The 26,620-nt window shown below is 47.9% G+C and overlaps 2 protein-coding genes across 10 annotated transcripts in view; one reads left to right on the forward strand and one right to left on the reverse strand.

Annotated features, from left to right (window-relative positions):
- The first annotated feature begins 226 nt into the window (after positions 1-226).
- Positions 227-12,301, forward strand: SLC35B4 (solute carrier family 35 member B4). The gene is made up of 10 exons (XM_027461355.3): positions 227-456; positions 3,756-3,869; positions 4,760-4,862; positions 5,724-5,773; positions 6,371-6,452; positions 7,309-7,369; positions 8,017-8,126; positions 8,506-8,581; positions 8,915-8,990; positions 9,781-12,301. The coding sequence occupies exons 1-10, from the start codon at positions 380-382 to the stop codon at positions 10,025-10,027; spliced, it is 996 nt and encodes a 331-aa protein (XP_027317156.1). The 5' UTR covers positions 227-379; the 3' UTR covers positions 10,028-12,301.
- Positions 12,302-16,742: 4,441 nt separating this feature from the next.
- The window catches only part of LRGUK (leucine rich repeats and guanylate kinase domain containing), a 51,131-nt gene continuing 41,253 nt past the window's right edge, over positions 16,743-26,620 (reverse strand). For 3 of the 9 annotated variants that reach the window (XR_011810634.1, XR_011810604.1, XM_072040883.1), the window contains one exon: positions 23,553-23,687. Coding sequence is in view for 5 of the 9 variants with exons in the window: in XM_072040883.1 (XP_071896984.1) it covers positions 23,680-23,687 (8 nt within the window). In the remaining 4 variants the exon portion in view is untranslated. Of the gene's footprint in view, positions 17,549-17,953; positions 18,124-21,622; positions 21,650-21,691; positions 22,370-22,436; positions 22,897-23,552; positions 23,688-23,708; positions 26,178-26,620 lie in introns of those variants that run through there. The other 6 variants (XR_011810614.1, XM_072040749.1, XM_072040732.1 and 3 more) reach the window with 5 other exon arrangements.

Below are 26,620 nucleotides of genomic sequence, written 5' to 3' on the forward strand. Positions count from 1 at the left end.
AAGCGATAATTTTATTATTTAAACCCAAAACCCATCGGCGACACCTCCTCAGCGGCGTTTGAGCCTCCCCCCCTTTTCCCCTCCCTCCATCAGGCCCCGCTCCGCCATTACCCCCCCATCTCAGAACTACAACTCCCATCACCCCCCGCGGCCACACCACCAGGGGGAAGAACCGTGGAGGCGCCGCGGGGGACGCTGGGACTTGTAGTCTTTTCCTCGCCGGATCCTCGGTAGCGTTAAACGGAGGACGGGCGGGGAGAGAACTACCGGCTCCCGGGAGGAAGAGGAGGAGGCCGGGGACCGACAGGAGCGGGGCTTCGGCCCGGGACCGGGATGCGGTGGCGGCCGGGGTCGGTGCCTCCTTGCTCGGGGCGGCACCATGCACCCGGCCGCGGCGGTTTGCCTGGTGTTCGGCGGCTGCTGCAGCAATGTGGTGTTCCTGGAGCTGCTGGCCAGGTGACGTGGAGGGGGGGGGCAGAGGTTTTTGGGGTAAAACAGGCGGAAAGGAGCGAGGTTTGGGGCAGGAGGGGTGGTGAGGGGCAAGGGGGGGTCCCCTGGGGTGAAGGCCGCAGCGACCTCGGCTTCAGGGCATTGGGGTGGGGAGGGGGCGGCTGCGGAGCCCCCGGGGGGCTCTGAGGGGATTTTGGGGGCTGTGAGGGGATTTGGGGGGCTCAGAGACGGCCTGAGGGGGTCTGCGGCCCTCAGGGGGTGGTCGGGGACCTTCACAGCTTGGGGTGTGGGCCCAAACCCCAGGGCTCCTTAGTGGGGTCAATGGCACTAAGAGAGGGTGTTTTTTGGGGTATGTGTGGGCACCGAGAGGGGATGATGTTTGGGGTCAATCTGGGCACCAAGCAGGGATGATGTTTGGTGTCCAACTGGGCACCAGGAGGGGATGATGATTGGGGTCCGTGTGGGCACTGAGAGGGGATGATTTTTAGGGTCTAGCTGGGGACCAAGAGGGGATGATGTCAGGGGTCAGCCTGGGCACCAAGAGGGGATGATGTTTGGGGTCAGCCTGGGCACCAAGAGGGGATGATGTTTGGGGTCAGCCTGGGCAGCAAGAGGGGATGATGTTTGGGGTCCAACTGGGCACCAAGAGGGGATGATGTTTGGGGTCTATGTGGGCACCACATCCCCTTCCAAACCCCGACGGACAAAGGCCAGCGCAGCTTGGAGGAGGCGATCATCGCAGATCTTTAGAGATCTTTAGAGAAAAAAGGATTGCCAAATAGAGCCTGGATGCCCCAAGCCAGCAGTGGGGTTACTTGCTTCAAAATGGGAGACCTGGATGCGGGTCCTGCAAGGTGAGGCCCCACGTCTCTCCACAGTCGAAATCAAGAAGCAGATCTTCGTTTCCTGCCCTAATGATCCCATGATCCTGCAGGGAAACGCCATGCCTGACAAGACGTTGTTCCTCTTGGGGATTGCTCTAAGCTTTGTGCCTTTCCTGCCTGCTTTGTGCTTCAGCCTCAGCGAGGGACATGGAATATCCCCCCACAAGTTAAAGAGAGCTTTGGATTGGGGATCATCCATTTGCTTGCCACCAGACTGCAGACATTAAAACAAAAACGAGCCATTTGGCCCTGCTCAAAGTCCGAATTTGGTATCTAAACCCCAGAAGTCTGATCACAGATGCCTAGGAAAAGCTGCTTTTCCACACACCAGCATCTCCTGAGCATTGCCTCACGTCTGCTTTAGAAATTTTCCCAGTTCCTGTGCCCTACCCTTGCCTTTGTTCACCTTCAGTCCCCAAACTGGGGCAACACTGCTGATTTCTCTGAGTCTTGCTGTTGTCTGGAGGGGGAAGTCCCTCTTGAAAATGAATCTGCCCGTAACAAAGAAAGTCTTGGAGCAGGATCACAGGAAAAGGCAGTGACCAGACAGAGTCAAGTGGGGAATAACAAAGGTAATTGAAAGAAATTTGCTCAGGATTTATGTGGAAAGAGTAAAGGAATGAGGACTGTTTAGTCTAGAAGTGCCTGAAGACAGACAAAAGGCTTTAAATGCGTGGAGAACGGCTGCGGGAAAGACAAAATATTTTTTTTCTGCTGGGCTCTGGAGAGAGGACAAGAAATAATGGGCTTCTATTGCTATGGAAGGGGTTGAAAGCAGGACAAAAATCAGGTTTTATATGGGCTGGTGTCCTTTCCTGGCTCAGCCTGGGGACTGTCTTGGAGCTGTGATGCCAGAGCTCTGTGGGGTGTGCGTGCAGGCCTGGTTAGAAAGCCCACGATGTGCAAGTGGCCTTCTGAAGCTGTGTCCCTGGTAGATGTCTTCGCTGCAAAGATGTTTGAGGCTCTGCTTGATGGAGCTCAGTGGGGTTTCTTCCCTTTGTGGCGCAAACCTTGGGGGGTGTCTTGCTCTTCTGCAGGTGCCATGGAAGGCATTCTGTATGAAATCTGGAGTCTTCTACAGAAACCGTTCTTGGAAAAGTGATTTGGATGTGCTGAACTCGGTCCAAATGAGAGCACTCTGCATTGACATGACCCAAACTGATGCCCAGAAGCGGGGCTGTTCCATTTTGCTCCCCACCGACATGACCAGGAGCCAATTCCCTCGTGGTTCCTCTGCTTTGCTTCCGGAGGGCTCCCCATCAGTTATCTACAACAAATCTTTGGTTGATGGATGCAGCCTTTTGACATTTAAGGCTATCAGAATGTTAGGATTATGAGTCAAAGGAACGGGCAGGCACAGGCTCGTTTTCTTTTTGTTTGTCCTTTTTATTACCAGTCAAAATACAACCCTTTGTCAACACTCCTGATAACGTGAGGCCACAGACACGGCAAGTGACTGGATGCAAGGGGCTGTGGGTTGGGAAGAAACAAAGTCTGGTGCGTGGAAGCTGTCTTGGTTTATTCCAAGTTTACTCTTGCTTTCTGTTTTCCTACAGAGATAAGGTTTACAGTCCCATGGCCTGGCCCCTGTCTGCTGTTCAGTCTCTCTTCTCTTCCCCCATATAACTTTTGAACCCCGTGACCACGCTGCAGGCATTGAAGTCTTGAGGTTAATTGATCTCTGGGGTTAATTAATCTCTGAGAAACACGAAAATTGGCAGGTGGGTAGCAGGGAGGCGCTCGGGCTGGGGCACCAGAGGAAGGTGCTGTGCCTCCTGCTGCAAATAACAGCGAGCTTTCAGATTTATTGACGTGTCACAGCTTCCTCTGAGCCATCTGGGTGTATTGAAAGTGGGCCCAAGCTGTTGTGGGAAATCCTGGAAAAAGATCCTGTGGAAATCCTGCTGTCTTCCACCCAGGCAAAACCATTGTTTCACCTGGCCTGTACCGAGCCCAGCAACTTGCAGGTAGTGAGAGAGCCCTTCCAGAACTGTTTCCTCATGAGAAAAAGGGAGATCCAGCCCCAGGATGGTTACGGGGGTGCTTGATGTCGTGTGTTCACACCCCGTGCCGTGGTGGGAAGTTGTAAACCCCGATCAGAGCAGTTTCCTCTTTCGCTTCCTCACCCGTGTCACCACATGCCCCATGGAGGGAGTGGCTGCTTGCTTCCTCTTTGGGAATGGCAGGGGAAGTTTTTGGGATTGCTGCACATGTATCCAGACGAGTGGGGGTGAGGAAATCCCTGCAGGGAGGCGTGTAACAGGAGCAGCAGGAAAACCTGGATGGATAAAGCAACAAAATCCCAGGCTGAGGCCGACTGTGGGACCACGAGCTGCCCAGCCCGTTGTTATCCCAGCCCAGTGCACCGCGTGTTCTCTGTGATGTTGTATTTATCCTTGTGATCTTTCTCCTCACCTGCAGGCAGTTTCCAGGATGCGGGAACATCGTGACGTTCTCCCAGTTCTTATTTATCGCCGTGGAAGGTTTCATCTTCGAAGCCAACTTCGGGAGGAAGCGGCCGGCCATACCCATGAGGTACGGTGGATCTCAATGCCTTGGCTTGTTGCAAATTGGCCACCTATCTGTTATTTATCTCAAGGAGTGTTTAATAAAACGCCTCATCCGTTTATCCTGTCCAAACCCCTTCGCAAAGCCTTGCTGGGAACCTGTTGTGCCTGTTAAAATGAGAACTCCTGGTTTATTGAGAATGCTTAAGAGGAAATTGCCCTCAGATTGCATCTGTCCGAGGCGCAGGGCAATGTTTTGTACAGTTTGCTAAGTCTGACGAGCTTGCAGCCTCTCTGGGGCTTGCTGCAATGGGCGTGGGAGGGAGAGGTTTACTGGAAATCTCCTTTTGCATTTCTCTGTCAGGGCTTGCCTTGTCCCAGCAATAACCTGGTGCGTTCACGCTCTCTTCCCTGGTAAAGCCGAGGGCAAGTTCAGTGCCATTTGTGGCTGCGTCACAGCAAGGAGCTCTGTAGGAGAGGTTTGGGACCGTGGAGGTGTTCGGCGTGGGTTTGAATGGCTTCTTTCATGCAGGGTTGTGATGCCAGCTGGCAGAAATTGAATTCTTTCAATCCAAGCCTTGTTTTATGCCACTGTCCTTAGGAAAGAGAGGTCTGGGGCAAGCCCATGCTAAGAGATTCCAGCTGGGGTGTTCTTGGTTCCCCTTTGCTTCTGCAATTAGCACAAACCAAGCCAGTGCATGTCAGTCCACTTCCCTTTTTAAGGGCTTCCCTGCTACATCCAAACTGGATCAATCTCCTCGTGAGTCATTAACACACCCCCAAGAGCCAGGTGGGTTCCTGCTCAGCTCCAGACCTCTCTTTGTGCCACTTCACCTGTTTGTAAAGTGTGTCCCAGCACCCAGGGAGCTACGTGCACAGCCGTGAGCTGGTTCTGCTGACCCCCACTCTGTATTTCAGGTACTACCTCATCATGGTGGCCATGTTCTTCACTGTCAGCGTGGTGAATAACTACGCCCTGAACTTAAATATTGCCATGCCGCTGCACATGATCTTCAGATCGGTGAGTATTGCTGTGCTGTCCTGTCCCATCTCACATGATGCCTTTTCTCTGCAAGCACTTTCCCTGATGGATACGTTCTTTCACCCTCTTTTTCCTCGGAGGACAGCAAAACCCTGTGCAAAACTGAATTCCAACTCAATTGTAGGGAGAGCGCTCTTGCTATGAAGGTTCAGCTTCAAGCTTTATTTCACAGTGTTGACCATTAAATGTCAATGTAACGTCCCTGGATTGATGAGGAAACTGAAGCTGGAGCAGATTTCATCTTTCCCAAAGTGATGGGGAAGTAACAGTGACAGAACCAAGGCCAAGCTCTGGCTGTCAGCCTTGGAGGGGCTGAATTGCTGGCCAAAGGGACCAAGTTTTCCCTTCCACCTCATGGTCGGAGAGGATGGATTTGGCCTAGTTCCACATGAGCTGTTACTGCCTCTGCTTTGGGGGTTGTTATTAAAATGCATCTTCACTTAAATACTTGCATGTGAGTGGCTGAAACATCCATAAAACCAAAGACAACGAAGCCCTGGCTGTTGGGAATAGCGAAATCATCTGGGGGGGCTGTTCACCCACAACATATCACAGGGTTGAGATACCTGCAGCCAAGAGAGCTTAAAAAGAACTACACCAGACAGGGTGTTTGCTCCAGCATCCTTTTTCCCAAGCCTCCCAGCTGCACTTCTCCCTTCCTTCTAGCCAAAGCCAGGCTCCTTCCACCCTGTCATTCTCCCTGAACCTTTTCTAGCATTTCTCTTTGTGTTTTTACATTAGTTGCTCATGGTATTTCTCTGGGGCAAGTGCCCCAGTCCAAGGAATTTTGTCCTGCTGACCTGTTCTGTTTTTTTTTCCCCTCCTCTCTTCTTTTCCCAGGGCTCTCTCATAGCCAGCATGGCTCTCGGTATCATCATTTTGAAAAAAAGGTAAATCACCAGCACCTTTCTTACACCATCAGGGAATGCACTGCCACTGCCTTAATCCTGGCTGCTGTTTAGAGCCTTACCCTCTCCTGGTAAATATCCTTGTTGGACTGATGGGGAGGTTGGGGCACAGAGATGTGCCCAGACTTGAGCAGTTCCCTCTTCTGCACTCCCACTGCTCCTCACTCCTTCATTTAAAGATTAAAGATTGAATAAAGAGCTTTTAAACATGGCTACAGACAAGAATGTTAGCTCTATTCCATCCTCTTTCACTCTAGTATTACTCCTCGAGGATGGATCTGGCTGGGATGGAGTTAGCTTTCTTCGTCCATAGAGTACTGTGTTTGGGATTTGTGGCTAAAATATTGTCAGTGACACACAGATGTTTTGGCTAATGCTGGAGAGTGCTCACAGTTTTCTGGTGCAGTTGGAATAAGTTGGCCTTCAGTCCCCAGCAAAATCCAGTGTTAGGTATTGGATAAATGCCAATTATCCCAAGTTTATACCGGTGTAACGGAGCAAAACGCCAAGCAAGGGAGAAGGAAATGAGGATTGCAAGGTTGGGCTGGGTCCCTGACATCTCTCTTCTCCTCCACGCAGGTACAGCATGTCGAAGTACACCTCCATAGCCCTGGTTTCCGTGGGGATCTTCACCTGCACTTTCATGTCTGCAAAGCAAGTGGTAAGGATTGGAGGGGGCCTGAGGTCACAGCTATGAACCTTTTTGACAGGAGGAGCTGCCCTGGGCACCTTCATCAGTAATTTTCTTTGCCTGGATGGTGAGACGAGATGTCTCCTAGCTCTAGGTCTGTCTCCTGAAAGCAAGTGTTCCTGCTCTGTGAGTTGGAGGAAAAGGACAGACATTTTGTGGTTTAATTTAATTATAGATGCCTTTTTTCCTGTGTTATTCAGGTTTTTAATTAGGAGCAGGTGAATCCTAACCAAAACTCCTAAAGGAACTCAATTCTTTGCTCTCTTTATCCTAGAAGAGAGCAAATTCTGGGTTTCGGAATTTTCTGAACCTGTTGTCAGCCAATGTGACTTTCTGTGAGCCTTGAAATAAAGTTACGTGTGCTTGGAGAAGAGGAGGGAGCAAAGAAAATCCGTGTGTAACACCGTGGATTTGGGCTTTGCTTGTTCTTCCCTGCATGCCTGCCCTGAGATGAGGACAGGAATCTGCTAACGGGCCATCTCTGAGAGCTTTACAGGCAACACTGATTATTTTTATTGTAGAAGAGTTCAATCTCTGTCCAAACCGGGGCATTTCGTTAAGAAAATCTCCTTTCTTGATCAGACATTTGCACTTCCAGCTGGAATCTGCTTCGTTCCTGAAAACAGAGTGGCAAACAAAGTGTGCTGTAGTTGCTACTGCCTCCGTTCAGCTGGGGAAGTGACTGGAGAACGTGAGACTTTGGGCAGTCTTTGCTTTCTGGGCTTGCTTGGAGCACAAGCAAGCTGAAAGCGAGGCAGAGGCAGGCCTGAATGAGCTGCGGGGCTGTGGGAGCTGACGATGACCGTGTTGTGTTTCCCTCCCCCAGGCATCTGACTCCAGCTTAAACGAAGAGGACGGACTCCACGTTTTCTTGTGGTGGCTGCTAGGTATGTGAGCTCCTTGTCTCCGGCCAACCCTGATGGGATATGGACAAAACATTGCTCTCTGATGTCCGTGGCCATGTGGGTTGTGCTAAACAGACTGTGGAGTGAGTCCCTGCGCTGATACTTGGCTTCCAGTGGGTGTTGATCCCCAAAGAATGGGGTTTTGTGGCACTCCTTTGCACTGTTGTACAAAGACACTTCATTTGGCCAACAAATCACACGCAGCACCTGCAGGGCTTCTGCAAAGTAACTGTCCTTGTAAGGAAGGAAGCTTTTTGCAGATACCTTTTGTATTTCTCCCTTCAAAAGCAATTTGTTGGTGGTTTTTCAGGGAACCTGGGCCTGATGTTTTGTCAGTATTGCCAACAGCTGTGTCCCTGGTATCCCACCAACTCTGCTGGCCAGGGCTGAGCCCTTGTTTTTTTAAGAGCTGATCCTTTGCAGAACAGTCTTGGCATCTCAGCCCTTGTAATAACCTACCTGTGTCCCCGAGATAATGATCAGTTTCCTGCCCATCTTGCCAGCTCGGGGTGCTTTGGCTTCTGTCACTGTTTTCTTTCACTGAAAGCCAAACATCAGGGATCCTCGAGCTGGTTACCACGAGCTACGCCGTGCTGAAACAATCCTATAAGGCTGTGCTTCTGTTCCAGGTATCGCCGCACTCACCTTTGCCCTCCTCATGTCTGCCAGGATGGGGATTTTCCAGGAGACGCTGTACAAACGGTTTGGGAAGCACTCCAAAGAGGCCCTTTTTTACAATGTGAGTCACGGAGTCTCTTCTGTTGCTTTAACTGGGCAGACAGAGCTGCTGAGAGCCCCTTTCCCTCCCATCCTGCTCTCAGATCCATCCGGGCAGCTCTGTGAGCTACTTCAAACACTGGTTTCAGCTCTGTGTAGCCTGCAGACCCCTTCCTGGGATGTAGGAGGTTGCTTTTGGTCCCATCCTTCCCCTTTGCTCCCCAGAGAGAAGGAGTTTGGTGCTGTAGGTGCGTGGGACATGTTAAAGACAGGCAGAAAACCAAATCATGCTGTGAGATGTGTGCTGTCATCCACGGAGATGCGTGAGGCTGGATTTCCTGGATGAGCAGTGGTGTGGACTCGCATAATCTCTTAACGTCATGTCTTTCCTTTCCTTCCAGCATGCGTTACCACTCCCTGGCTTTCTCCTCCTCGCCCCAAACATCTACCACCACGCCGTTCTCTTCAGCCAGTCCGGTGAGTGTTGCACAGGTGGCCCCTTGCTCTCGTTGGACCTTTCTGTCCTCTGGAAAATGCTGTAGGGAGCTTCCAGACCAGAAGTTGTGCACGTCAGAGATTCAAACCTTTCAAATTCTCACATTTCAAATTCTCTAATCCCATCATGGTCAGTCGTGAGCAGCAGGGAACTTCCTCTCTCCTTGTATCTCTTGCATTATTTGCTCCTTTCCAGCTCACACACGTGTCCAGGCAGCCGTGACTACAGCAGGTAGATTTTTTTCTTGAAATCCAGGTAGATTTTTTCCTAAAATCCTTGATGCTGAGAGATCTCCTCGTCCTTTCTCTCCACAGAGCCCTTCCAGATCCCGGTGATTGGGCTGACAATGCCGATCATGTGGTTCTACCTCCTCATGAACGTCATCACTCAGTATCCTTCCCCTGTGCACCTTGAAACGAGCTGGCAGGATGGGAGAGGAGAAATGGGGCAGGGAAGCTAGGGATGCTGTGCCCTTGGAGCCTTCCCTGCATTTAGGAGCTGATATTTGTGTAGCCTTTGGAAAATACAGAGTGGGATTTAACGTGGGGCTTATTTTTTTTTCCAGGATGGTGGAAATCTGCCACCAGCTCCCCACGGGCAGTCTGGCTGGTAAAAATTCAGTGTTTCTGCTAGCTGGGATGGATCGAGAGCTATTCTATCCGTGGGCAGTCTCCCAGGCAGCGAGGACAGATCTGCAGGTCTGATAAACCCAAGATGCACTAGAAAAAGGGACCCTTCAGTCCAAGTTCCCTCTTCACAGTTTTCTCTCATTGCTGGGAGGTCGCTGTCCCCTGTTGCTGCTCACTCTCCTCCTTGTTTAATCTGTTCCCCCTCAGGGAGGAGAGGGGACTTCTGCAGATCCGCTGCCAGGTGTAAAGGGAGAAATCTGGTTTTAGCACTTGCCATGGAGCTAGGGAAGCTGTAAAAGCTGCACACCACTAACCTTTTGTTTAAACATCAGCTCTCGCTGCTGTCCCAGAGCAGACTCAGGAGAAGTCTGCAAGATCCAGGCTGTCCCTGGGGCTCAGAGCTGTAGAAACACTGAGCCGTGAAGAAAGGATTTTAAATTCCTCCATTCCCAAACTTGGGTTATCCATTTCCCAACTTTTTACGTTCCCAAAACCGGGCCACCCTCCCTTTTCAGCCCCGTTGCCTTCCTTACCTCCCCCCTCTCCTCCAGATACGTCTGCATCCGCGGCGTCTTCATCCTCACCACGGAGTGCACCTCCCTCACCGTCACGCTGGTGGTGACGCTGCGCAAGTTCGTCAGCCTCATCTTCTCCATCCTCTACTTCCGAAACCCCTTCACGGCCTGGCACTGGCTGGGCACAGCCTTCGTCTTCGTGGGGACTCTGATGTACACCGAGGTCTGGAACAGCCTCGGGCCCCTCCTGGCCCGCTGGAGGAAGAGGCCGAAGGAGGATTAGAGGCCGGGGGGGCTCTCTGCAGGGAGCTTTTTATGGTTTTATAGGGCAGGGCAGCAGGGAATCCTCCCGGAGAGGGGTTGTTTTTATAACAGGGGAGGCCTTGGCTGTGCCAAGCTCCTGGGAATCACGGAGCCTCCGCCGGGAACCTGCCTGGAATGGATCACGGAGGGAGGATGCAGTTATTTTTGTGCAAGGTTGCATTTTTTTTTTTAATGCAACCCCTTTTGCTCCCCCACCCTATATTTTTTTTTTTTCTTTTCCATTTAAATTAATTGAAAAGCTGACCCAGTTCTCTGCTAGGAGCCCAATCATGTCGTGGTGCTTTTCTACACTCCTCCCAGCTTCGGTGGGCTGGACCCTGAGCCTGTTTGGTGCCGTCCTTTAGCATCCAGGTCCCTGTAGCAGGCAGGTGAGCCCCTGGGAGCCCCTGGCACTGCAGGTTTTTAGATACACTGGAACTGCCAGGCCTGGCTGTTAATTTGAGTCCCTGTTGCCCTTTTCTGGGAGGACATTGGATATATTTGTAGCTGTCACCTTCTCCAGAGCCTTCCAGTCTGCCCAGTAGACCTCCACCAAGCCCCCATTACTTGGAGCAAGACCCAGCTGGGAGCCTGAGGAAAACAAAGAGGTGATGCCAAGGTGCCAAAACCCCACCACATCACCTTCACGGCCTCCTCGGGAGGTGGTGCAGTGCTGTCAGGGCTTAGCTGAGCCCTCAAATGATGCGGAGGGTTCACGGGTTCCTCCTGCTTGGTCATTTTTCAGTCACTTTTTCCTCCCTTTTCCTTCACCTGACTGTGGTCGCAGGGTGATTTGTCACCCCTGGGTCACCCCTTCACAGAATCACAGAATGGTTTGGGTTGGAAGGGACCTTAAAACCCACCCAATTGCACCCCCCCTGACATGAACAGGGACCCCTCCCAGCAGCCCAGGCTGCCCCCAGCCCCATCCAGCCTGACCTTGGGCACTGCCAGGGATGGGGCAGCCACAGCTCCTCTGGGTAGGGTCTCTCCACCCTCAGAGGGAAGAGTTTCTTCCTTTATCTAATTAAAATCTGGCTTTTCTTAGCTTAAAACGGTTGCTCCTTGTGTCACTCCACACCTCAGGGTACAAATGATGCCAAGGAACTTGAGCAGGGCCAGTCCAGCTGACCTTATTTCTGCTGCTGGACAGGGGATGATTTTCCTGTCCCTTCACCCAGCTCTCCCCTTTTTTCTTTCCTCCTCCCACTCCTCGGGGATCAGCTTCACTCGTGGCATTCCCGTGCAGCCCATCAGCATCCCCCAGGCACGGGGATGGTTTTGCTGAGTGCCACCTCTCTCCCGATGCTCGGACAGCCTGCGGGAGCTCTGATCAGAAGCATCGCCCTGATTCCTGTTGAGCTTGGCCAAGGAAGGGCAGGGGCTGCGCTGGGGTTTTCCTCCACCAGCATCCTCGTGGCTTTGGGTATTTACGTCTCCAATTTCTGTGTCTATAGGGAGAGCTAAAAGTGGTTTAATAAGCACAGGGAAGAGGAAGAGCAAAACAAACGTGCAAAGACAATCACCACCTCCCAGGTAGACCAATGCCAGCGGTCCCAAACAACCACCACCATCCCCAAACCCCTTCCTCTCCGTTTTTATCGCTGATTTTTATCTGGGGCGGCCGTCCTGGCTGTGCCAGCTTCTTGCCCAGCCGTAGCCTGTGCACACTGGGGGCAGAGAGGGGAAAAAAGAGGCCTCGATGCTGTGCAAGTGCAATAGCTGAGGCATCGGCGTGAGCCCTGCTGCTGTTTTGGGGTTGGTAGAGCCAGCAGCACTCTGATGAGCCCCTCAGCTCAGGTCCTTCCCAGATGGTAAAGGGGTTTCCCTTCTGCGGTGCTCACAGCCAGGCAGCAGGAGCTGTTTTGGGGCTGTGGCTGTGTTTTTTGTAGCCTGGGTTGGGGATTTTAGCAAAGCAAGAGCTGAGCAGGTGCCTGAGGGACTGCACCATCCTGTACATAGCCCCCTTGCTGGCTGCCCTTTGTCTCAACAAGCTTGCATGTCCCCAATCTTTGTGACACTGTGAGATTTGGGAATATTTGGGTTTCTTTTCCTGACCCATGTGCTCTTCTCGGTCTTCATACAAGCCAGGTGTCCACCGTAGGTTGTTTTTTTGTTCTTAGGGTATTTTTTTTAACCGTTTATGGTGTGGTCTGGCTGTTTCTGGATGCTGTTTCTGGTTGTGAGGTGGAGAAAAGGGCCGTGCAGAAGCGCCCCAATAGCCAAAACTAGGATTTGAACCCAGGTTCCCCCCACCCCCCAAAAAAAAAAATATAGGGGTACTGATTAGTTCGGGTTTTATGTTTGCTGTAGAAATGGTAGCACACATTTTTTAGCAGAGGTTGGCAAAGCAATGAGCCAAAGTGCTGTCTGCCCTGTGTTTGGGATTTACGGAGCTTTTGGGTTGGCTGCTTGGGTTTAGGGTACTTGTGATGTTGTGTTTGTTTGTGTTCTTTTTTTTTTTCATTTTGTTTTTCTTTCTTTTTGTCTGTTTTGTTTTCCAAACAAAATAAACGTCTCCTCTTCAAAGCAGGCTGCTCCTCTTGTTTATCCACTCGTGCTCGCTGCCCAAAATTTCCTGGGGCTCTGAAGTTATCACCTGATTTATCCTCCCTTTAATATGAGAAAGGGTACGAATGGCTCAGCCTTGCCAGGCTTTGAGGGGAAAGCTCAGCCTTATCTCTGAGCTGGGGTCTGGGGTGAGCACAGGAGGTGGAGGATGGTAAAAGAGGGGAAGGCTCTTATTTAATTGCATTTATAGTAAATTAAATCCATTAACGTGCTGCAGAAAGCCTCTAATTGCCCCCGGACTGGGGGGGGGACCTGACCCAGGGCAGAGATTTGAGCCAGGATCCCAAAGCTGTTGGTACTGGGGAAAACATCAGGATTTGGGGTCTCAAAGCAAAACTCAACTCTTATTTTTTCTGCTTTGCTTGCCCTGCTGCTGTCCCAGGAGGTACAGAAATAACAAACGGGGCTGCTCCTGGCATCAGCACTCACCCTTTAACCCTCAGCCGAGCTGCCCAGCCTCCTGCATGGGACGTGATTTAAAAGAGAGGCCCAGGAATGAAGTGATTATTGCAGTTTTTCCAGAACCCCCCCGAGGACATCTCCATCACCGCAAAAGCGATGATGTGGTGCTGATGACACGGCAGCAAACTCCTGGCCATCGCTTCCCGTTTCGCACGCCTTTAAAGCTCTCGGCTTTAATGGGCACACTCAATTCCTCAGCAGTTACCGCGTGTGTATAGTGATATAACTCAAGAAATCGTCTTTCCCCAGCTCCTGGCAGCCTTTTGTTTAATAAATCTTCATTGTCCTGGCTCCGCTTTCATCATCTCAGAGATTTCTGTTCAAAATCTTTTGCCTTTCATTAAATCCGGGCTGGGGTTTATTAATGCTTTCAATCTTTCCTCGGCGCGCCGCAGCCTGGCTCGCCCTGGTGGTTTGGGAAAAAACAAAGAGATTTTTTTTATTATTATTAAAGCGAGAGGGAAAGCCTCGAACTCCTTTGGGAACCTCAATGAAATCCTTGTCACTTCCAAGGTGTTCAAAAAACCTGCTCCCGCCACTAAATTAAATGAGAGGGGAAGGAGAGGGATGGAGCTGTCTCGGTAAATCACTTGGAGCTGCGCAGTTCATTCCTGTTCAGCACCTTTCATTACAGCGATCGTAAATCAGCAGCGGGAGCCCAAGAGGGTAGGAAGACGCCATTTACTGACACAGGGAAATTCGGGAGGTTTGGAGGATGCACAACCATGATTTTTGCCCCCAGCGTGGCCCAGGCTCGCTGCTCCCTTTTCTCCTTCTCCAAAAGCTCCCCTTGGATCCCTGTTGGCCAGGAGGTCTCCAGCAGATGGGAACCCAACCTTGAGCTGCTGGAGGCTCCACGGGGCCACCCCAAGCTGGGATGGCTGGGCCTCAAGGGGCCTCCTCTGGAAGCACCTTCAGCACGGGGGATTTTTTATTTGGTTGATGTTGATTTACACCTTCGTGCTCCTACTTGCTCCAAGGTATGAGTGGGGCAACGCACGAACGATGATAAAAATGTAGGAGCCGCCTCCTCCCTGCAGGAAAAAGAAATTCAGGCTCCTCTCCCTCCGCCTTCCAGGAGACACAACAAATATCTCGGAAGCTTGAAATATTTCCTGCGGGTTACCAAAAGGCTACGTCCAGGGAGCAAGATTTACTGCAGAGCCTGTGCCGGGTACCAGGAGGCCTTTGCTTGAGCTCCAGCCCTGCAGGAGCGGGCGCTTGGCTCCTGTTGGGTTGGCGATGGATAAAAACAACTGGTGTATGGCCAGGGGACACAAAGCTGTTGCAGTGACACCGTAGAAGTGTGGGGTGAGAGCATAGAAAACCCAAACTGATCCCCTTCAAACCCTTCATCAGCTCTTGGTTGCATAAGGGATGGGAAGAGAACCACGGCCACAGTCGGCGGAATCACGGCGAGCGGCAGCGCTTCTCACCCCCGCTGCTGTGCTGTTAAAAAAAAAACACAACACAAATTATAATTCATTTTGACAGCTGCCAAATTAGCAGCAAGTTACGCGGCGTATTCAATTAGACAAGCTCCCGAGGGGGCAGGCAGGCACTGCCGGGATGCGGCGTGGTGCTTTGGAAAGGGGATTGTTGGCAACCGGTGTGGGTGCTCGGCAGGGGAATGAGCAGCACTTTGGTCACTGCTGGCAACTCTGCACCATCTATTTGCAGAAAATGCTGAAAAATATCATAATATAAGACAAAATAAAAATAGGAGAGAAGAGAGGCGAGGAGAAGGAGAAGGAGAAGGAGAAGGAGAAGGAGAAGGAGAAGGAGAAGGAGAAGGAGAAGGAGAAGGAGAAGGAGAAGGAGAAGGAGAAGGAGAAGGAGAAGGAGAAGGAGAAGGAGAAGGAGAAGGAGAAGGAGAAGGAGGAGAGAAATAGTTGCTGGATTTGCAGTGATCTCACCCACAATTCAAGCCCTGACCAGTCCAGTCCATATTGGTGAGGGTAGTGAAGAAGGGAGGCAGGATATGAAGGTCAGAGAACCAAACCAAACCTTTTTACACCCATTTTCATTTTATTTTTTTCATGTCTTCAGCTGACTAAATTGTGAAGTGGGAGCTGGAGACCCTAAATCGTCCCTCCTTGGGCTGTTAAAGCCATTTCAGTTCACGCTGAAGAAACCACAGCTATGGCTGTTGTTGAATGTTTAATTTAAAAAAAGGGAAATTAAACAGCTTGTGGTGCCCCCCTCCGTAAAATTCAAGGCTCGGAGACTTGCTTGACTATGAGTAACTTTAGGTGCTACCCTGCTGTAATCCAAACACACTTCCTGCCAATGAAAACAGAGTTCCCTGAAACAGCCCCGCTTTTATCTGCCAGTCTATAAATATGAAGGCACCGAGCTACACGGAGCTTTCAGCCAGAAATAAACGCCCTGAACTAAGAATGATGAACGGCGATGCCTCCCAATCTGCTAAAAGAAATGTAAATGTTACGGGTTGGAAATCTGCCTTCAGGCTCAGCCAGGTGTTTTGTGCACCAGGGACGAGTGACCCCACACGTGGGTTTTGAAAGCTCAGGGTCAAGGAACTGGTTGCAAGCTGGGAGAGCCTCTTCAGCCATTAATTGTCTGCTACAATGCAGTAAGATAACCAAAATCCTCATCAAGTGCTCATTTTTCATCATGGCAGAAGGTTTTTGTTTTTCCAGCTGAGCAATATAGAAGCATATTTATACTGCACCTACATAACCAAAACAGATGCAATTCCTGCACTGGAGAGCTCGATGTTTAAGACCTTTGCTGTAAACACAAGCACTCGGCATCGCTGTGCTCGCTTGCTGAAGATGTCCAAGGCCTTTTTTTTTTTTTTAATCCCTGTGCACAGTTCTGTCACCAGGCTGAGCTGGGAGCTGTGATCACCACGAAACACCGGGCACCTTGCAGATACTCATTAACCACGATGCCAGCACAGCTCCTTGCGCCTGTAAAACAGCAAAAAACCATCGGCTGATCAGCGGCCGCGTCAATCGAGTGTGCAGCCGGCCGTGCCAGCCAGGCTGACAGCTGGGAAGTTGTTTGCAGAGGCAAAGCTGAAGGTGTTTGCAGAGGCAAAGTGGCCCTGAGGGATTTGTTGGAGAAGTTGAGGGGCTTGGGAAGCGTTGGGTACGGCACCCACCTCGCTCAGATGCTGTGGTCAAAGCCACCAAGGTTCAAGGCTGCAGCTTCTGCTGCCTGAACTCCTGCTGAACCCGCTTTTTGTTCTGCCAAAAAAAAAATATGATAAAAGCTGGTGCCTGAGCAGAGCTGTTGTTCTTCAGCTCGAGGATCCAGCCAGCTGCAGCGTGGAAAGGAAACGGCTTAATAAAAGGCTGAGCTGTTTTACAGGCCGCACTGGAATTTAAGGTCAGGCTATCTGAACCTATCCCTTACCAGGAGCTGCGTGGCTTTGTTCAGCTCATCCCATTTAAACAACGAAAACCCTCGAACACCTTGTGAACAGGCACAACGAGGTAAACCAGAGCCATCCCACGGACACAGCCCCGTGCTCTGGGAACGAGTCACGTCGTCTCCTGTGCACGCAAAGACCTCTCGGGACCCTCGCTGTAACAAAAATAGCAAACAGCCTTCCTCGGGGGAGGCTGCTCAGGCAAAGGGCCCCACGATCTGTTCCCTAAATGGATGGTAATGAAAATTAATCAGGACAAACATCGACTTGAGAGTTTTATTTACTTGTCAGAGCTCTGTTCCACATATAGAAAAAAACAAACAAATCTTCACATGGTGCTTACAGCTTCAGCCAGTTCTCTGAAATTGTAATTTTTTTTTTCTGGTGACTCCGTTCTAGCTTGTTTGTTTAAAAACACATGCAAATGAAAAAATTGTCTCAACTCTTCAAAAAAAACCACATTTTATTAAAAATAGACTTGCAACTAGTTTTCACTCCCAACAACACTGAACATTTCACAAAATCCCTCTTCAAAAGAATTCACTAGTCCTACAATATCAGGGATATTATCAGAAGCCCCGATGCTTCCACACAGCAATTAAATCTATAAAATAGGAGGGGGAGGAAAGAAAGAAATTAATAGAAGATGTGGACTTGTGGCTGTGAGGAAAAAAATTCTACACCATTTCCCAGCTGAGAATGCCTGGGGAAATCATTTTTAGTGTTGGGAAATGCAGAAATTACTTTTTAATAAAGTTATAAATAAATAACTTTTCGGCGGTTTAATCAGAAAGGGATTTAGAAATAATCTTTGATATAATTTCTTTTGAAAAAAGCAAAATCTATCAAAATCAGTATCCCCATTAGGCAGAAGGATTGGGTGTGACCGAGACGAAGACTTGGCTAGCAGTGGCCATCAAGGGTTGGTGCTCTTCCTCCGGGGTGGGATTGGAGGTAGGACAGGTCTGGAGTGGGAGCCGGGCCAGTTGCTGAGCTGAAGCACGTGAGAAGAACCAGCCTTGGGTTTGCTGTGCTTCCTCGGAAGACTGTCACGGTGGAGTTCATTCTCTGCAGAAATTATAAATAAGTGAAGAGACTTAAGAGGGTGTTTATTTAAATGAATTCACCACAAAGCGCATCCCCCACAACATCCCATGTTTTGTGGGGGAAAATAAGGCTGCTGTCTTCAGTAATCTAGTGACTGCTCTAGCTCATGTGAGCAGAAGAGCAGCTTCACGCCTAGGCAGGCATTATTTTGAATTTCTCCTGAAGTTCCTTGAGAGAGAGCTGCTGTACTGAGCATGTTTCCTTCACGCCACACTGATTCTGCCACATTTTAACATCGCTTCTTGTAAGAGCGTCATTATCAGAGGCATGAAGAAGCTGCCCTGGCAGCCAAGCAAAGCTCCTAACATTACGGTAAGCACGATGCACAGCCTGAGCAAAACTGGTACTTTGGAATATGCTTCAAACCTTGCAGTCTGTCCGCTCCGTTTTCAGCTCCCCGTGGATCCTGGTGCTCAGCTTGGGCATCTTCAGTGAGACGAGTGTGGGGAGCAGGGGTGAGAACAGGCAGGCCTTCAGCAGCAGGTGCACTGGCGGAGTTTAGGAATAGCCTTCTGGCAGGACCAGATCCTCTGCAGCTGAGAGGGAGAAATGATTTGTGGTTTGAAACAGCGAGAAAAAAAGCAGACGCACCAAGTCTGATAGCGTTATTGATGCTGCAATCGCATGACTCAATCCAAAGTCAGAAAGAAACGCCAGTGCTTATCAGCTACACGAGGCTTTTTTGCACATTAAGATTCTCTCAAAACTTCCAGCACTAGCCAACACAACTACTACCTCTCTCAGTGTTCATTTATTGATTTAATTCATTAATTGCACAGACAGGTAAAGAGGTTCGTGCCACACAGTGAGACAGCTTCACGGGATGGCTGGGGTTGGAAGGGACCCCTGGAGGTCGCCTGCTCCAATTCCCCTGCTCAGGAAGAGCCACCCAGAGCAGGTTGCCCACGACCACATCCTGATGGCTTTTGAAAAGCAAGTCTGGGATCTCGGAGCCTCTTATTTCTAAATTTGTGTCTTAGTGAGTAAAAGAAAATAGGAATTGCCTTGAAAAGAAGCATTTCTGTGGTGCTCCAGCGACAGCAAGGACCACAAGTAGCCATTTACCAGTGAGAGGTAACCAGGGAACCTCTGACCTGTTTGGTGTCTTGCAGAAAACCTCACCAAAGCCAAAGCCTGAGTGGTCTGAGACCCTACATATTAAAGCAAATAATCCGTGAACGTGACGTTTCGTAATGTCTGTCTTCATCTGGAAAGGGCTGTTCTGGTCGATATGGGAGAAAACAATTCATAGGTTTATGAATATAGGAAGAAGCTCAAGTTTTATCGGCCCTGACCTTATCAGTGGTGCAGGCCAAAAGAGTTCCATCCTCTAATTCTTGTAAGAAGCATTTTACCTTGTGAGAATGCTGTGATTACAGTGTTCTGGGGAATAAAACGAGAATTTCAGCGGTATTTTAATAAAACCGTACTGTAAGAGGAAGGGATCATGAATAATGAGATAAAACAGCGTGGTACTCCCCTAAGAAACAGGTAATTATCTTCTCACTGGAAGTACTGTGAAAGTCTATGAGGTTTTTGCTACTGCCTTCAAGGCAAAGGAATATTGTATTCTGTAATGAACTGAGTGCTCACATCTTCCTCCGAGCTCTGCTGCATCCGAGGATGCTCATCAACTGCTGAATGCTCTTGCTGTGTGCTTAACCCTAGCTGTAATCGCATTTTAGCTGCCTGCAACGTGCATCAGACATAATTGTGGCAGGGATAAGGAATTACTGGGAGTAGTGAAACCAGGCTCAGTATAAACAGCAGCATGGACAATTCAACAATGCCTACACCAGTTTCTAAAAGGCCAACTACTTCTGCTTTTGCTTCAGAGAACGTCTAGTCGTGCAATCACCTACTAATAAAGGATAAAAATTGACCATAACGACATGGTTAGAGTTAACCCCCGTGGAAATCTGGGCACAACGACTTGAATGCACTGCATCAAAGCCCAGCATAGTAGGTGTTAAAGAAAAATCCTCACTGCTTTCTCCCTTGCTATCCCTTTGTAAAAGGGCAGAAGACGAGGTAAACAGTGGAAAATAATTTACACGCCACTTTATGGTGTGGTAGGTACCCAAGTTCCCCTGAAAATCACTCAGGTAGCCTAACGACAAGAACCCCACAACTCAGTGCTGCAGCAGAAAGCTCTGTCAGTACCTTGCGAGCTTGTGAGGGAGCAATTCACAAAATAAAAGCCAAATTACAGAGCTAAGATTATCCTGTGTTGGTTATATGATTTCCCTGTCGGGAAAAAGCATGTTTGGTGCAGTACCTTCCTCCCCCCAGAGAATTGGTGTAAGTTACAATGATAAGTCCTGCAAGTTTAACCCACATTTACCTGTGGCACCAGATCTGCACATTTTTCCGAGGACACTCAGCAGTTTTAACATTTTATAGTTTATAGTGTGGTAGCAGCTGTGATTTATCTGACACAGGGGAAGCCTTGGTGTTTTACTAAATGCCTCGCTGTTATATTCTGGTCTTGGCCAAGTTGTGAATTTTAATAAACCTTGATGTGAGGCTTTACTGCAATACTCTTCTCAGTATTTAGTTGCACAGAGTTCAGCAAAAGGCTTCTCTACTACAAACATCACAGGAAACGATTAAGGAAAGCTAATCAGGATGAGAAAATCAACAAAAATAAGTAGAGAAACTACAGCTTATGCAATCCCTGCCATCTAGGTGTCCAAGGTACTTGTGAGAGGTGCAGTAAAGGAGCTGAGCACGTACCTCTCCTTCCTGCTTTCACCAAGTGATCTGTAAATGAGTTTGGGTAACCTATCTCTAGTCCTTCCATGACAGCCCCAGCACAAAAAAAAAGAGAACTATTACGAGTGGAGCAGGCACGTGTCCTGACTTTATTCCCTCTATTTTCTTATCAGCTATATGGAGAATAAATGTATAAAATAGAGAGTAATATCCCATGGAATAATGAGACAAATGGAGTCTACGTGCACTAAATACAAAATAGTTGAGGAGTAAAGCCCTGGACTGCTAGATTTTGTTTAGATCTTGCACTTGCCACCAAAACCCTAACACACATCATTGCATATGACGGTGTAACATCCTGGTTGACAGATATTTTTCATTTGACTGTGTTTTGCAATAGCTCCTTGCTAAAGGCGCTGCTCAGTGGTAGGTGAGGTTCTGCCTCCACCCTCAGACCTGTAAATAGCAAGGGTATAGGAACATATTAAGAAGTTTCCCCTCGCTGACTCACGAGTTCCCAACTCCAACTTTATTCCTCCTCTTTTCTCTTCCCCTTGCTATGTTGTAACCAGATCATTTCCATGTCTGGTTTATACTACAGCCTTACAAACACCTCTACTGGTAAAAGTGAGGAATGAAAAACAGCAGACAAGGAGGTAAAAGAATTTATCACTGCCTGTGGTGACTAGCAGCCCTTTAAAGTACAGTTGCAAGATAAATTGCCCTAAAGGACAGCTACTCAGCACAAGCAATGATAAATTGTTTAAGCCTGTGTGTGACAACAAAGGGAACTTTGGGCAAAAAAAATATCCACGCCTTCATGTGCAGGAGAGTTCAGGCCCAGCAGAGAACTTCAAAGAGAAACCAGCACTGTTTTCTCTTGTGAAATTGGGAAGGACTAGGTGAGCAGTTTACTTCCAAGGAGAAGACCACAGTTATGGTCTTAGTGATGAAAAGAAGCTGTGGATGTAATTAGAAACTGGCTGGCTGGAAACTGCAGGTCAGTTGAGAGACGTCCAAACTAAACCTTTAATTTCTACTCGTGGAGTAAATGCAATCAGGATCATCTATTTTACTTGTAATCAGAAGTAACAGAACAACTTCAGAAGTTGAATCCAACCGGTGTCAGCGACCTGATGGATAACGATGGCACTTCCATCACAACTCAAGCTGCCAGATTTGAGAAATAATGTGAAGAATTTGGGACCTAGACACAGAGTTGCCCGGTGACACATCAGACTCATATCTGCAGACCCAATCCTGGAAAACAATATTTGCTTCATTGCCTGTGCCTGGAGGTCAAAACATTAGTGCTCTTACCCCTTGATGGATTTTATTTTACTCTTTCTTCCATTCCAAATGTTGAAAGCATAAAATTGGGGAGAAAGCAAAAGAAAAGATTAAAGCACCTCAAAATTCAGGCAAGCAAAATCACAACAGGCTTTGCCGCAATACTTCAGAAATGTGTATTTTTTTTTTTTTTTCCACCAGTATTTCAAGTGCATCTACACAACAGCAATTCCATCAATCATGCCTATAAGGAAAGTTTGGAAGAAATTTTCTTATTTCCCTTGCAAAAGGGCTTGACAGCATGACTCTATACAATTTTGCCGCAGGCCACGATGCATGCACAGAGAATGAATCTGATTAGCAGTTTGCATTTTCTCTCCTCACAGTTGTTTTTCCACTGTGTTATTAACAGTGCTAAATGAAAACACTGCTAAAGTCAAAACACCAAAATGTGGTGGAGTGGAAAGACATATTTATTCCCATATGTGAAGGGTAAGACCTTTACAACTCCTCGTAGCTTCACACTCATTTGAGTTACAGGTCCTGCCTCTTCCTGGGAAGGACAGATGATGCATAATCCCTCTGCAACCTATTACACACTCAGTTTCTCTCACACGCTCACTCTGTTCCCCTTCAGCACGCTCCACGGTGGCACAAATACTCAGGACAAATGAATCTTCAGAGGCCTACGGTTTCAACCTTTTTACAGCATGCTAATTAACAACTTGTAATTACAGTGGCAGGTAGTACATCACGGAGAGGGAACTGGCAGTCTCTCTAGGATATAAAAGGAACACAGATTTTTTTTTTCAACAAGTTTATCTAAAAATTCTGCTTTAGCAGATCAGGAACGAAGCGAATGGGTTGAAATCTTATGAAGATGTCAGCATTTTCTCATTGGCTTATGTGAAAGATGTTTAATGTGTGTTTGGGAGGTCATTTAACACAACGATTTGTTCAATTCAAAACTAATTGTGGAAAAATTCATGGTATGGATGTTTCCATGCAGTGGGAGAGGTACCTTGGTTGGTATGGAATGACAACAAAACATCAGATATGGGACTGAACCCGTGATCAGATTCAAGCTTACCAACTGCCATATGGCATAGCCATCAGCTCCTTCTCAGGTGCAGTTTTTGGATGAGTTTTATTGTAGATTCAGGAGAGGGAGAAGAGCTCGGCTCACAGTGGCTCACAGCACAGCCACGAGCACACACCTATTTCCAAGTGTCGATGGGGAATCTGGCGTGTTACACCTCACTAGGTCGTGCTGTGTGGCATCCGGCTGCTTCTGCGTATCCCATCTGGGCACGAGATTACAACAGATGGCCAGGAGAGGGGGGAAAAAAAAAAGCTGATCTAGGATTCTGCACAGAGAGGCTGCAATGTCACTTGCCACAATAGCAGGCAGGCTTGTTGGCAGCCAGAGCTCAGACATTTTTAGGGAACAGGACAAGTAGAGTGACTCACAGCCATTTTGGCAGGATGGCAACGTGGACCTGTAAAATGAGTCAGGAAAATAAAGCTCCCTTCCTAGCTGAATGGCTCCAAGACAATGAAGATGTAGCCTTTTCAAGTTGTCTTCTATCCTCACCTCTCTATAAACTTTAAATGAGACAGGAGTTGCCTCCCTGCCACACCCTGGGTTTATCGTTACAGTTCTGTTTTTCTCTAGCTGGACCAAGTTTCTTTCAGTGTCTTTTTCCCTTCAAATATCCTGTTAATAGAAAGATTTTGAAATTCTTTTTTTTTTGTTTTTTAATTATGGTGTCTAAATGAAACCCTTCCTACGAAAGATGAGACTTTGCTTTATGATGTAGTGACACATGCTTAATAAGGCTGTTGATGGAACAGATGAGACAACTGCATTAGCTTGGAAAATGGTTTTAGATCTTGCACATTGCAGCATTAACCTTCGTTCCACCCAGCGCTAATCTGCTGTCTCAGAAACTGAACTCACCGGCTCTCTGGGTTATTCAAGGGGAAGCTGTGCTCTTGGGTGACACTCCTTCCATCTGAGACCAGAGAAGGATGTGTTGCTGGCTCCAGTAGTTGTTGACGGGAGCTGCCTGGTGCAGGAGTGACTGCTAGGTCCCTGAAACGATACAAAAAGAAAATAAAAAGGGCTTGTTATAGGCTTCTATATTCTGTGACAGTATAGCTAGTGCTTAGTTCACAATAAGCAGCTGGGGGTAGTAGTCCTGGCTCTGTTTTGTTCCTCTCCACTGGCTCTGTCACAGCTGAAGTATGAATAAGCTCAAGCATAAGCAGAGCTCTAAAGAAGGCTGGATGAATCCCTCTCCACCAAGACAGAGCAGAGTAGGACAGCTTGTTCAGAGACATTTTTGTTAAAGATACTCAAAATCAGGTGAGATTAACCCCACCCCTCATGGCTAACTCAGAAGGAGAGAAGTTTCATCTTCACAGCCACTTGTAACACCTAAAAATCCCGTTCCTGGTGATGGCAGTACTGACACCACATTATTTACAGACAAATTACAGAGCTAAAACCAAACACAAGCAGAACTGAAGAGTACCTGATGTGAGAGGTCCATAACTTAAAATCACAGCTCTTGGGAGATTCCACACATCTACCCCCTGTACCAGAGCCACCCCACTGACATGCGACAGTGACCTCCAAAGGAATCTGATAATTTAAGGGCCATGAGCCTACTCAACTTCTGTGCATGCACTCATTTTCTAGTTTCCCTAATAAGTTTGTCAAGAACATTTTTAATTGTGGTAGCAACTGGTGGATGCTTGCTCCATGGGAGAAGCTAGGTTTGTAAGGAGGGATAATAATTTTTCTTAAGACTCATTACTCAGATATCATTCCCTAGCCCAGCACACTGTCTCTGCAAGCAAGGTTTATCAACTGCTCATCTTCACATTCTCCTTTTAAAAGTTTCTTCTTGTTAATACCTATAAATAAAGCTTCCCATATGTAAGGCCTCAAGCTGTTTTTGTTTCTCTGTCAAGTGACTGCCGGCTGGCTGGTAATGGTGTTTGTTCACCGTAGGCTCAGATCAAAATCTGAACAAAGTACAAAAGAAAGGGTCTGATTCCACCAACGGCCCCCAGAGCTACTGAGTGCTCTCAGAAATCAGTTCACGTAAATCAGTAATAATAATAACAATAATCTCTTAACAAAGAATTTTGCTCAATACATAGAATTCTGAGTAATTCTGCTCAGAAACACAGAGCCTGACAACAGAGGTTAGAAGAGTCAAGGCAGAAATCTGAAGGCAGGATTCAGTGCCTCCCCTCTCGGGGCTAAGTTGCTAGGGGAAAACATACCCTACTCCCTGGAGCAAAGGTTGGCATTCACAACCTGTGACCCACTCTCAGAAGCTGTATCTCAGCTGAAAAATAAAACATCTTGCAAGGGAGTTAATAAAAACAGGCATTTTTAAAGGTGAGAGGGATTTTCTTCCACCTTCTACCTGTGTCTGCCATGTGTCTTCTTCACATTTCCCTCTGAGTTTTGTTCTGTTGTTGGAGGGATTTATATTCTGATTGCACTAGTGTGCCTCAGCTCAAATAAAAAAGGAAAAGAGGTTGGATAACTTAAATAGCGCCCTGTGGAAAGGCACACCCATGTAGTTCAGGACAACGTCCTAGTTTTGTCATTAATAGAGGCATAAAAATAAAACTGAAAAGTGAAATTACACTGAAGTCGGAGGCTGGCCAGACAAGAGGATCTGCAAGACTTGTATGCAACTACACACACGCAAATCTTATGTTCAGAGCAAATAAATCCAGCCTGAAGAGCCTCACAGCCACAGGTGGACCGTGCACCTTCTCTCTCCCAGTTCTGGCAGGGAGCTCTGGTGAAACTGTCAAGTCCATAAATTTTCTCCAACGTAGAAGAGTGAGATTGCACGTTATAAATCCTCCTCGTGGTGATGTCTGCTCTTGCTTACTCCAGTTCTTTCAGCAGCATTCCGAGAAAATCAGCAAGTTAATCGTTAGCTAAAGGCCTGATCGGAGTGAGACTTCAACCCATCCTCTTATTTATTGCCCTCAGACACAGAGACAACCAGTGAAATTATTCAGCTCAAACCACCGAACGTTGCCCTCATTGTATTAGGCAATGAGACATCAAAATGGCTTTAATTACACCTGCACACAGCCACGGGCCAAAAATAAAGAGGACAGGTTTTCAGTAGTTTGGATTTAAGAACCTGAATTTATGTAGACAACCCTGTGGGGCTGCAATAAATAAAGCAGGTTAGATTCCTGTGTGACACCACTTTTAAAATTTTCTAATACACACTCAGGATAATTGAGCAATATATTTCAGTTTGGATTAGAATGTGCAACGACGACATTAGGCATTAAAGAATATTTTACTGATACACGAGAAATTCAGAACATCTAGTGCCTTAGAAACTTTCTGCATATATCATTTTTTGGCATTGGTTTCAGATATTTCATAGAATTTGGATTCATTCCTAACTGACGTAGGGTTTTCATTCTCTGCAGCAGCAGTGCTCAGAAGCAAGCTGAGCTGCCTCTGTCCTCTGCCACTTGGGGTCCATGGCCACTCGCTCACACTCCCAGACTGATGCCAGCACAGGCAGCCCTTCAGAAAGGGAGTGAAACAGATTAGGGAACTGATCTGGCTGAAGAAAGAAAATAAAAAGAAAAAAGAAAACCTTTTTGCTTGGCAAAACTTGCTAAGTGCCTTTACGGAAGAGCACGATGGCTGTAAGTTTGCTACATCAAGATTCATTAGCTAAAAGCCTCTGTAAGGCTGGATGTACTACCAGAAAGAAATTTCATTTTTAAATCTCATTTTTAAATAAACAACTAAGTGGACCAAGTGCTTTTATGCGCTGCTGCTGGCAATAAAAATAAAAAAAATGTGTATCATGTTCTAAATATAAAATATTCAGAACAAATCTGGTAAGATTCAGGCAAAACTAGACAGCAAGAGTTTTTAAAACCAGATTTCAAACAAGCATGACCTCTGTCCTATTTATGTAGCCAGGTAGGAAGAGAAATTAAGAGTTTCTAAATAAAATA

Source organism: Anas platyrhynchos, chromosome 1 (genome assembly GCF_047663525.1).
Source record: "Anas platyrhynchos isolate ZD024472 breed Pekin duck chromosome 1, IASCAAS_PekinDuck_T2T, whole genome shotgun sequence".
NCBI classification, from domain to species: Eukaryota; Metazoa; Chordata; class Aves; order Anseriformes; family Anatidae; genus Anas; species Anas platyrhynchos.